Raw genomic sequence first — 12,273 nt, 5'->3', positions numbered from 1 at the left:
ATCTTGTGGTAGAGTGTGATCAATAAATAGATATCCGTTTCCTTTTTTTTTTTTTCAAAAAATTTGCTTCCTAAAAAACTTTGGGTGATTATGATAGAGCCCTTGAAACTGAACACAAGTATAATTTCCGAATGACTGTATCATGTAGGAATCCCGAGTTAAGGAATTAACTTTTAATGACTATAATGTATTTAATCACATAATGTTTCCAACATGCTGCAAGAATTCAACAGATTTTCAGGAAAGAAGTCCAAGTGTGAATGCAAAAAACGAATCTTTGGTGACATTTTGCACTTCATGGTCTTGTATACTGTACAGAATTTGACAAGCAACTGAATGTAGTTTTGTGCTCTGTAGTTGCCAAGAAAATTCTCAGCAACATCCTCAAATGGAGTGCTTTCCAGGCAATTTTTTCTGGCCCTACTAGATCTTCACAGTGCTTGTCATTGATGATGCATCTGATCTGTGGACCAACAAAACTGCATTCCTTATTCTTGGCATCAATTATTGTTGAAAACATCTATCTTAAATAATGAAAACCTTCACTTTCCTTGTTCATTGATTTCATAAAATTTTTCATCAGTCCAGATTTTGTGTAAAACAGAGGAAAAGTATCTTTTGTCTGGTTAACAAGTGGTTCGTGTGTCACATTTTTCTGTCCTGGAACAAAATTCTTTCGGAGGGGCCATTTCTTTTTAATGTAATGTGACTCCATTTAATGACAGTTCCATTCACAACAGCACTTGGTATATCTGAGCTTCATTCCAAGCAGCAGAGCCACTACTCTTAGATCTTCACAGATATTCCAGTTGTACTTGTTGGTATACTGGATGTGCTTCAACACAGTTCCATGTTTTTGTATGTTTCTTTCATGTGTGCAGCATGGCCATTGTATAAAAAGATTTACATAAAACAGTACATAAAAGGTTAAATTACAGCTTATTTCTGTGATTAGTAGCCAAAAATCTATAAGATCACACCCAAAAGTGTTCAGGAAGCAAAATCTTTGTCGTCCAGTGTATTGTTCTTAGCTAGGCAACAAGTTATTGTGATCTTCCCACTACATCTTGTGATCAATAAGAATGTAATCAACAAATATGTGTTAGTTTCCTATTTTTACAGAAAGGTTACTTTAAATATAATAATAATGCATGTTTCTCGCAATAATGGTAACAAAAGTGTTTGAAAGAGGTACATATATAGCTGTACCAGTGGTGGGATTCAGCCAGTTTGCACCACTTCAGCAGAACCGATAGCTAATTTTTTGTTGCCCAGGCCCAGAACGGACTTCCGGAAGCGGCATCCACACAGAGAATCGGTGGTTCACATATTTGAATCCCACCACTGAGCTGTGCCAATAGTAGAGGTCTTTTATCCTAAAAACCTAGCCCAGTATTTTGTATATTTAGTACTTTCTGTAACAGAAAGAGCAGGTGGGTTAGCTTTGGGAATAATTTTCCATAGCATAGCAATTTTGTTAAGTGTCAACTACTCATACTAAGCTGTAAAGGTATAATATGGCTATATCAATTTTCAGCTCTTATAAATAAACAATGAAGCCACAGGTCTACATATTACAAGATAGTTATGGCCAAAAAGAAATGCAATCGGTCCTTTTGTAAGATATCCCTAGTCTCAGTGATTAAGTTAATCATATTCTGTCACTGCAGATAGCTACAGTTCTCTGTTATTTGTATATGAGCACTGCATTTTGCCTAATAAATGCTTTGTCAACTCTCTCTCTAAACATATGTAATAAGCATGTTGAGCATGCATTAACATAGCATTTTATTTTTTTAATGTCACTATCAAATACAAATCCATGCTTGGATGTTTGTGCTTGCTTTTTTAATATTTGTTTCTAGTTTTTAAGCATTTGTTTAATTAACAAATCCAACTGCAACTTAATAATTATTTAATAATATTTGTAACCACATCATGATGGGTACTGCCAGCATAACTAATTTTTTTCCTCCCCAAAACCCTCTCTCTTCTATTATCTGACTCATGAAGGAAAGAACAAGGGGAAGCATCAAGCAGGTTTGTAGTGTTTTTATGCATATAGTTTAACAACTTAAATGTTATTTTGGAAATTTTATACCACTTTGAGAATGTAAATATATTATTATACTGGAAAATAATTAAAGGCTGTGCTTGAATCCAATTAGGAGAAATGGGAAAAAACTTTTCCTAGGTAGATCATTCTTCTGAAACAGACAAAATGTCACTCAAAGTAAAAGCCAGAAAGTTCTTCTGTTAAGAAGCATGAAAATGACAGTTTTCTGTAGAATGTAGTCATAACTTGTTAGATAATTAAGGTTTAAGTAATTTTCCATATCTGTTGAGATAGAGAGGATTTTAAACTACTGAGAATACTTTGTCTGAATTGAACAAACATTTCTGCTCTACTTTTGTAAACAACTTTGAAAATAGAGTCAAGGTGGATATGCTTAAGTAATATTTTGATTCATTAAAAATACTACGGGCTACATTCAGAGAAAGAATCTGCCCATAGCAATCTGCCTTTGCAAACAGTGGGTTTAACGTTAGTCATCTCTATCATATATTCTACTGGTGTAGTTGATCTATTGGAAGAATGACTAAAAATCAATATACTATAGGGATTATAACATTGAATCAGGATGAGGATACTCACATTTAAATCCCAGTTCATTTAGAAAGCATGCAGGATTATTTTGAAAAAGTCACTAACTCTCAGTTTAACTCACAGATAAGCTGTGTTGAGGATAAACATTTGGAAGAGGAAGTAATATACATACCTGCTTAAGTTCCTAGAAGTAAATAAATACTAAGTCTGAATTAAACTATCTAAAGCTAAAAGATGAACATGTATACATGGGGGGCAAGATACATATGGTAGCTACATAGCTTTTTATCCTTATTTTGATGTACCTTTGAATCATTTACCAGTCTCTTCTACATATACACTTCTGTCATTATTTAAAGAAATTGAATATTTTGCCTGCCCTACTAGTCAAAACAAATATTTGAAATTAGCCATCTTGCAATCATGTGGGAAAGGCTGCTCTCAGCAGATGAAAATGTTGCTGTTCTCCTCAGTTGCATAAGATAATGCAGTCATCAAGTTCAACCAAATAACCAAGATCTGACAGATCCCTTTATCATACAGCAGCTAAACTATAAGAAGAATTCTGATTTGATTCAGTTTTCATATATAACTGACTACCTGAGGATTGAGCAATCTAATGCTCGCCGCATGATTAGTTATATTTTCCATCAAATCATAACATTAATCATGCTGGCTGGAACAAATAAGAGTTACAAAACATTTAGAGGGTACTCAGTTGCATTCACTTGCATTTAGTCCATCTTTCTCCAATCAAATATCTCTCAAGTTTTGATTTGCTGCTGATGGGAACTATAAGTCAAAATATCCTAGGGGTTTGGTGGCAGCAGCAACAGATAATAAAAATCTCATTTAGACCAGCATATTATTTCCAGCATGATTGGATAACTATCCCTGGAAGATTACTATATAAACAGACTATAAATTTGATAACCATCCTCTTTGTTATGTTGCCTTCTGATAAATACATTTTTAAATGCAATTAATGGTCAGAAATAAAAGTTATTTCTATGAATTGGCCTTGTTCTTTTAAAAGTAGGTGACATGTAAGTCACTCTCCCATTGGACTTCAAATATGTATATAGGGTGATAGAAGCACTTAGCTAGATTGATTGACCATTTCTACACAGTCCCTATCTTTCTTGGCCTCCAGAGATTTCTCTCCTAAAATCTATAGTTAAATAGGCATTCTAGGTATTCGTTAATCTTTTTCTCTTTTTGTACCTCCTCACATCAATTATTCTTTTTTTCCTAAAATATAGGAAGTCCTTGACCTACAACCATTTGTTCAGCGACCGTTTGAAGTTGCAACAACGCTGAGCGAATAGCGGTTACAACCAATTCTTATAATTCCAGCCATCCAAGCACCCCTACAATCACATGAGCGTGATCTAAGTTTTTTGGCAATTTATACACATTTACAACCAGTTGACATGCATCCCACAATCATGTGATTGCTCTGCTAGTTTCCCCAGACAGACAGTGGGAAAGCCAGCAGTGAAAGTCACATATTCAAACTCACAAACCCTCCTGCTGCTTCTCTGTGCTCGTGCCCTCTCTTACCACTTGCAAACCCCCAGGCACACTTCCCAACCTTTACTGCACCTCCCTCACACACCCCAACCCACTCGACATCTTTTGTGTACCCTCCCTGTCATACTATGCCTTCTTGACCCTCCTTAGCACCCTGTGTATTCCTTTGCTCCCTCCCCCACCCAGCAGCAGTCATTTATCTGCCTGCAGTCCTTACTTGCAACTTCCTGCCAGCTGCTCCATTAATTTGCTGGTAGGAAGGTGTCTCGCCTAATGACTGTGGGATTCAGGTAACGATGACTGGGATTGCCATTGCTGAGTAATATGGTCATGCTTTGTGACTGCATCGCTTAAAGGCAGATATTCCGGTCCCAACTGTCATTGTAAGTCAAAATCTACTTGCAAGATTGGGCATCTAAATCTAAAGTTAGCTAGAATGTCTCATAGCAGTATTAAATATATTAGATCAAAGACAGTGCTGGTTGTACATGATTGGTTAATTGTTCCAATATTGTCAATAAAAAAATGTGCATTGATTCCCAGGAAATTTAATAGCCTATGTGTAAGAAAACTATTGCCAATTCTTAACAAATACAGTGCCTTTCAAAACTGAATTTACTAACAAGATTTTCATTAATCGTTCATATTAGCATTTATAATCTTTCAAATATTTAAACTTTTTATTTCCTTTTTTTTCCAGTTGGCAGCAACTTTATAAACTGAATTTTCTTCAAATCTGTGGCACACAAACATACTCACATATTCATTAAATAAACCAGTTTCAATCAAATAAATTGCCTTTTTTATTTTAGGTGTAGGTCAACATTGATCACAACCTGATCACAATTCAGGTTTAACATTTTGTTTAATGGGTATTCCCTCTTTGTTGTGTTCATGTTTCATGTAGTTAATCTCATATGCAGACATATTGTTATTTTCTCATTTAATGCACAACAGCCTTAAGCAGGATGATATGAATTAACTATTCCCTGCCACTAGCAGCCTTATGGTGAATATAAATAACATAACAGGAATTTTAACAGTCATCTTCCAAGACTAAAAGTCTTCGCCCACTAGAGTATTACAGTGGCATTGTCTATTAGCATTTCAAATGTATTCTGTTGGTATCAATATATAAATTAAACATTTTAAAAGGATAATAACTAAAGAGCCGTATGATAAGCCACATTAACAAAGCAACTAGCACATGAATAACTGTATTTTCAAAAGATAAATGTAATCTTTCAATAAGCTACCAATATTAATATTACCGGCTTATCTAAAATCTTAAATTTTTATGTACGATTTTTAGGGTTTTCTCCCGTTTTACTGCATGTTACATATTTATGACTATGACTATAAATAGCATTTCCTTTTCTAACAAAATAGTGCTTATTCGTAAACATCCCATCTATTTTGAGGATGTATTATTATACATATAGTAAAATACTAATAAGTTAATTTAAGCACATTAAAATGTCTATATAGTCTGAATAAAATTCATTTCCTTTGTAGGATTTATGTTGAAAGCATAAATAGGTTATATGTTCACAGGTCAATGGAGAAATGAATGTTGCTCTGTTAGGAAAGTTGGTTTCTATGCTAAACAAGTATTTATAAAAGTCCCGCATTACAGTAGTCATACATTCAGGGAATATAAATATTTATTGGCTTTTGAAGGTAATTTTTTAATTTTATTATAACTTGTTTAATATAAACTGTAAACTTAATAATTTTATGAATGTTTTGTTGGTTGAGTGAAAATAAAAGCAAGACTGGTCTGACTCACATGGATAAACCTAACTCTTTTCATCACCTGGTATGCATAGTAATATGATCCTCTATTTCCCCTCACTCCTAGTAAGCTTTATAGTAATAAACAGAAGCTCTTCAGGATGTACACCTCTCGGAAACATAGGTATCCAGCATCCTGTCTACTCACATGATAATGGGAATGCCAACTAACATCAGGTGCATGAAGACTTTATTTCTCTTCTTGGTGCTTTTTTGCTCCTTGAAGAATTATTTCATAATTTGGGCTGGGTTTCCCCTATCCTCTGCTGCCACAGCTGCTTATAGAGTTACTTGTTGCTTGCTGCCTGCAATTTTGTACCAAAATGTTTTTTAAAAAACTTTGCCTTTTATAAATTTCTATGATAGAAAAAAAATATAATCCAAACAATTAGATCAGGGCTTTTCAACCAGTGGTACGGGTACCACCTGTGGTACAGTGGCACCTGGCAGGTGGTACGCAACCATCCTAGAAAAGTGATAGCGGGGGAGGGGAATGAGCTGAACTGTTGGTAGACTGCACAAGCCTGAACGAGAGATGGCTGGAGCTGTAGGGCTGTCAGGCCTCAGCGGAAGCGCCAGGGTCCAGCTGGAGCTCGGCGCTGATCTTGGTGCTTCTGCTGAGCCCAGAAGAAGCGCCGATCAGCTGAAATGTTGCAGCATCTCCAGGGTCTTGTGATTTACATTCAGATGCTTGGCAACTGATTCATATTTATGACAGTCACAGTGTCCGAGGATCATGTGAAGTGACCAAAACCTGCTGCAACCACCCAACAGACGGGGAATAAAAACCGAATACCACCCCACCCCACCCCTGCTGCCAATCCTCAACAGAAATGTTCACAACAATGAAAACCTTGGACAGGAGGAAGAGGGCAGGCGGGCAGGCAGGTGTCTTGCTCAGCTGTGGCTTGGGGGGCACTATTTTCAGTGCCATTGTAACTTTGAACAGTCATTAAGTGAACTATTGTAAGTCGAGGATTACTTGTACTTTATCACTTTTTTCCTTTGGGGGGGGTCATCAAGTTTTTGACACCTTGCTAGGCGACTGGTGGTACTCAGATGTTGCCATATCCTAAAAGTGGTACAATGGTAAAAAGGTTGAAAAGCCCTGAATTAGATAACTGCATTGACTGTGCGCCTTGGTTTAAGAATAATTGTTATGTGGACCTATATTTTTTCTGGGTAAAGAAAGCAACATTGAGTTTCAGTGTTGTGTTTTTTTAAATGTTTTCATAAAATACCACTCTGAAATAATTAAGGTAACATTACACAGCTTTGTCCTACCTTGTCTGGGCTGTGGGAAGCCTATGTACAGACGGGTTTTTAAAAGAGTGACTTAGCCCAACTGGAATCAGTCGGTCTCATTTACCAAAAATAATACATTAAGTTTATGAATTCATTAAAGAAAAACACTCTTGGTCCCTACCAACAAACAGTTACAATATTTTTACCCTGATATGTTAACATGCAAATCAAACTACTCTTGACATTCTTTAAAAATAGAATAAAATCTTAATAAATTATACAAACAGTTGAAACTACCAGCAGGCAGTGGTTCCAAATATTTAGTCAAGACCCCTTCTTCAGTAGCCTTGCAATAGTATCACAGTGACCTCTAGTGTACTAAGGGTGCACACAGAAAAGTGTGAATTCCAAAAGTAATGATTACAATTGCGTTTTCCAGCTGAATGCTTCTCAACATTCATTGAGGCTGTACTCCAAGAATTTTTCTGCTCAATCTCAGCACTCACTCTGAATTCTTAGAGTTGTCATTTTAACAAAGTGGAGAATACAAGATTGGGAAAACCTGGCCTATAACAAGATTTTTAAAAGGAATACCGATAAAAATAGTTTTAGAACAGGAAAATAATTTTTGAGTTGTTACATTCTAATAAATTAAACCTAATTTAGAGAAAATCTGCTAGATTTAGTTTTTCAGAAGTTTACAGTAATCTTAAATCTGAGTTTATGTTCAACCAATAAATTCAAATGAATTCTAATTTGTTATTTGACAAGCAATCTATGGTCATGTTCCTAGTTTAGGTATGCTTTTCTGCCAAAGAACAAGTACTATTTAACTGTAAAGAGCTGATCATTCAAAACAAACCAGTAACTTTTATTTCTGTGATGTAAAAAGTGCAACTATTAATAACTATCAAGGTTCTTTTGTCTTTGTTTCTTATAATCTTGGTGCAAATAAAAAATAATATGCCCCTTGTTGCACTTAAATCTAAAATGGTTGAATGGTTTTTCCCAGATGGAAAATTTTTTTTAAAATGGTTCTTTAATTTAGCCACGTGTGATTCTCAAACTGTGTGGAAAGGAGATTGGAGAATAGATTTAGATTGTCTGTTGGCTGATGAATCTACATGCTTATTCATGTCACCAACAAAGAAAAGCCTTTTATTTATTCATTTGTCAAATTTATATCTATCTCACACAAAGTGACTCTGGGTGGCATACAATAAAACCTACTACTATTAAAACCAACTCAAAACCAATTCAAAACAGTTAAACAGTAATAATAAATCAAAGCAAAAACACAAGTGGGGAAATATCACTCATAATACAACAAATACATGGATTCCCTAACACCAAGAGTTCCCCAGACCAGTACAAAAAAAACCCCATGTTTTAAGGGTTTTCCGGAAGTGATTAAGTGTGGAACTAATCTCACCTCAAGAGGGATGATGTTCCAGAGGGCGGGTGCTATGGTTGAAAAGGTTGACCTCCTAGGTACCATCAGATGGGACTCTTTCATAGACGAGTCCACAAATATCCCTCTCCTGCCAGACCTGATTGGATGAGTAGATGTAATTCGGAAGAGGCGATCCCTCAGAAAACTTGGACCCATGCCATCTAGTGCCTTAAAGCTCAAAAACAGCACCTAGAATTTGAGCAACCAATACAGCTCACAAAGGAGAGATGTAACATCTACCCTCTTAGGGGCACATGTAACTGCGTTTTGCACGAGTTGAAGCTTCCAGATATTGTTCAAGGCAGCTCTGTCTAGAATGCATTACAATAATCCATACAAAGTATTTTCTGACCAGGGTATGAACACCTGTGAGCAGAGTCTCACAATCCAAGAACAAGCGCAACTGGCGTACAAGCAGGAGTTGTGAGCCCAGAAAGACTCCCTGTTTGCAAGTCCAATCTGTCTAGGGCAGTACCACCTGCTTCAGTACCAAACGTGGTAAAGTCTCAGATCCAGAAGGCCCTAAAATCCAGTCAGGATGAAGACATACATTTTTGCCGATAATGTCTAAACACTTAAAATTGGGGAAATGTAAGAGGGAAATGGTCTTCAACAAATGTAGTCCTAATAAAAATGATTTCAAGTAGACAAGAATCCATGATTCATCCAGGTAGGAGTTCAGGATACAATGAATTATAATTCTAGGCAAAGCTTCAGGAAATCAAAATAACGAACCAGAGAGTCCTTGCCTGGAGAGGAAACCATCATCCTAAACTCACTTAATAGCTGGAAGGCCTGCCCAGATTGACAAAAGGCACGCTTAAGAGTCAGCAGAATTCAGTAGCAAAGCAAAGACCAGAGAATTGGGAATGTTAAAATGGTGGAACATCCAAGGCAATAAAGAAATGAGCAATGTACACTAGTTTGCCTGCCTGCTTTCTCTCCCCCCCCCCCCAATCCCCAGATTTCATGCTACAACAGACTGCCCTATCTGCAATGGGTTATTTTTGGAATATCTGCATAAGAAATTAGGGATTTGTTCATCATATTGAGCCCATACAAAAATAAGGGAAATTAACTACCTTATGGATTCTCAATTTCCACCATTGTACACAAATTCTGTGCTAACATAAAAGACCAGTTCCAGGAAAAAATAGTTTGGGAAATTAAATAAGTGCCAAAGACAATTATTAGAAGAGCAAGAATTTAGTCCATTACTATACAACCTTAATATAAACAGTGACGGAAACAAATGAGATTGCAAAGAATGGATTGGAACACTTGCCATCTCTTAAAGTCATCCTAGGTATTACAGTAGAACATGGACATTAGAAAATATAGAAGTACAATAATGGTATAACAAAACGGAGGAACTGGTTTTGACTTCCTATATTCTGAGAAAAGTTCAGATAAGGAAACAAAGAGAAGAGCCGTTTTCACACCAAGTTGTAAAAGCTATCTAATGCTTAGGAAGAGAAAGCAGTCTACTCTTGAAACTGGCTCACAGATCTGGATGTAGGATCTCAGTGTAGTGTCTCCACTCCTGGTCACTGGGAGGTTCTGCAAGTATAATTTATTTTTTTAAAAAAACAGGAAAGAGCAAAGAATATTGCTGTTTCTCAATCATATATAAAAGTTTGGATGGGTAATTAATTTATCTTGAATTAATTTTAATAAATATGGCAGCAAATAAAGATGGATATTATTACTGTTAATCACCATCTTATTTTTAAATAAAACAGTTTTAGTCCAAAAAAACAAACCATACAATATTTTAAATATTATGTCTAAAAGCTGTATTATGTAGTATTTAATCCATAAAGTGCAACATGATAGGTTTTATAATTCCAAAGAGCCAACCTGATTATTAATCCTAGAATTCCAGAGTGCTAGTTTTTGCTGACCTATGCAGTGAATGCAGTTCAAAATATAGCACTCAAAATAGTATGCATTAGCTTCATAGTGACTTTGTTGTTCAGAAATATATAACTGATTTTTCTTAGCAATTTTGATACTCAATAGATGTAAATGTAAAGCAAACAGGATCTGAAACTAGTTCCCACCAACACTCTCATTCCATATGATTCCTTAAGCACAGCCAGTGGCTTTCCTGTGGTTAAGTATTTCATCTGAACCCACAGTGACTGACATTTCCAGTTAACACCAACTTGAATTTGAAACCATTGTTTGTGATTGTCAAATTCTGGCTAATGCTAACCAGAAACGTTCTGTAAATATGGAGTGGCCGCTATGCCCACTAGAGTAATTTAACATGGCATGTGAATTTCTTGGGGAGAAAAGCCTTAGGATTTGCCTTGTAATGAATACAGTACATTAATTCTGAAAAGTAACATAGGAGTATCCTTGATAAATATCTATGCAATAATAATCACATTGCAAGTAACAGAAATTAAGGTTGAAGCTCTTTCTCATGATTTTTTTTTTACCCTGGTTGAAAAGGGTAAAACAATTCTGAAAAAGGTACTCTCTTGAATGCCACAATGAAAAATACACATTTTTCTAATTGTTTTACTGCAGTTTTTAAAGTATAATTTTAGAAATTGTTTGGCATGTGCTTGATTCCCTGCATTTGGTCCCCTGCCTATTCTGCTTGTATTTGTAATAAAACATATTAAATTGCATGTACACATTTTTATTGTCTACAAATTTCATAATCACTGTCTCATAATTTCATTTCCCATAATTCCACAGAGAAACATTTCCTTTTTAGATTGTACCTGTTAAAGCAGGAAGACACTGAGAATGTATTTTTAAAGGCTTTTGGGGGCGGTAGAATCCATTTCCATTTCCTCTGTTTTTATTGTCATGTTGCATGAAGATGCAAGAACCATGATTAAATAGAACAGACAAGGCCTGAACTCGATTATCAGCTATAGCAACAGGCCGATAGTCTTTTCCATCTGTACCTTAATGGCCTAAATAATTGGCTTTTTCAGAGACAGTCTGTACTCATCCCAGGAACAAATACAATTGAGAGAGATTTCAGGTTCTCTTCCGCTTGTTCCTTAAAAGGCATCTTTCTTGCCCCCCCCCCGTTTTCCTTTGAAATTACTGTATATTGCAGAGCTTAATATACAAATCCCAATATAATCCAGTCTAATTTGCAATCTCTATACAGGTAATCCTTAATAACCATAATTGGAAGTAAAATCTTGGATCACTAAGCAAAGCAGTAGTTAAGCAAGATGTCACATGATCGTCTTGCTCAATGAACACAATCTTGACACTCCTGGTTGTGATCTTTAAGCAATCTTAACAGGTCGTTAATAGGACAGAGTACAGGTAAGGAGCATGGGGTGTCTCAAGGGGGCAAGGGAGATCCTAGGAGGTCCTGTGCAGGCTGTACACAGGTCTCTCTCCACTCAGGAACTGAAAATTTTCCCTGTTGAAATCCAGGCATGCACACCCTGCAGCAGGTCTCCCCTACCCGAAGGCACCCCATGCTCCTTATTGTATCTTACTGTGCTGCCTCTCTGTTCAGGAGCTGAAAATCCTCCCTGCTGAAATCTAAGCAGGATTTTCAGCCCTTGAGCAGGAAGACACTCATGTGCAGCCTGCACTGGGCCTCCCGCCCCCCACAGGCACCCAATGACCTTACCTTACCATGCTGCCTCTCCAT

The 12,273-nt window shown here is 36.3% G+C and overlaps 1 protein-coding gene across 4 annotated transcripts in view; it reads left to right on the top strand.

The window, feature by feature from the left end:
* KCNQ5 (potassium voltage-gated channel subfamily Q member 5) overlaps window positions 1–12,273 on the top strand; it is a 330,024-nt gene that overhangs the window by 287,199 nt on the left and 30,552 nt on the right. For 2 of the 4 annotated variants that reach the window (XM_039346644.1, XM_039346642.1), the window contains exons 9-10: window positions 2,014–2,040; window positions 6,003–6,059. The exons of 1 other annotated variant lie outside the window; for it this stretch is intronic. In XM_039346644.1, coding sequence (XP_039202578.1) covers window positions 2,014–2,040; window positions 6,003–6,059 — 84 coding nt within the window. The remainder of the gene's footprint in view (window positions 1–2,013; window positions 2,041–6,002; window positions 6,060–12,273) is intronic. One more of the 4 variants, XM_039346645.1, reaches the window with a different exon arrangement.

This window comes from Crotalus tigris, unplaced genomic scaffold (genome assembly GCF_016545835.1).
Source record: "Crotalus tigris isolate CLP2741 ecotype Arizona unplaced genomic scaffold, ASM1654583v1 scf7180000018016.4438896, whole genome shotgun sequence".
NCBI classification, from domain to species: Eukaryota; Metazoa; Chordata; class Lepidosauria; order Squamata; family Viperidae; genus Crotalus; species Crotalus tigris.
This window is presented reverse-complemented; position numbering and strand designations above follow the sequence as displayed.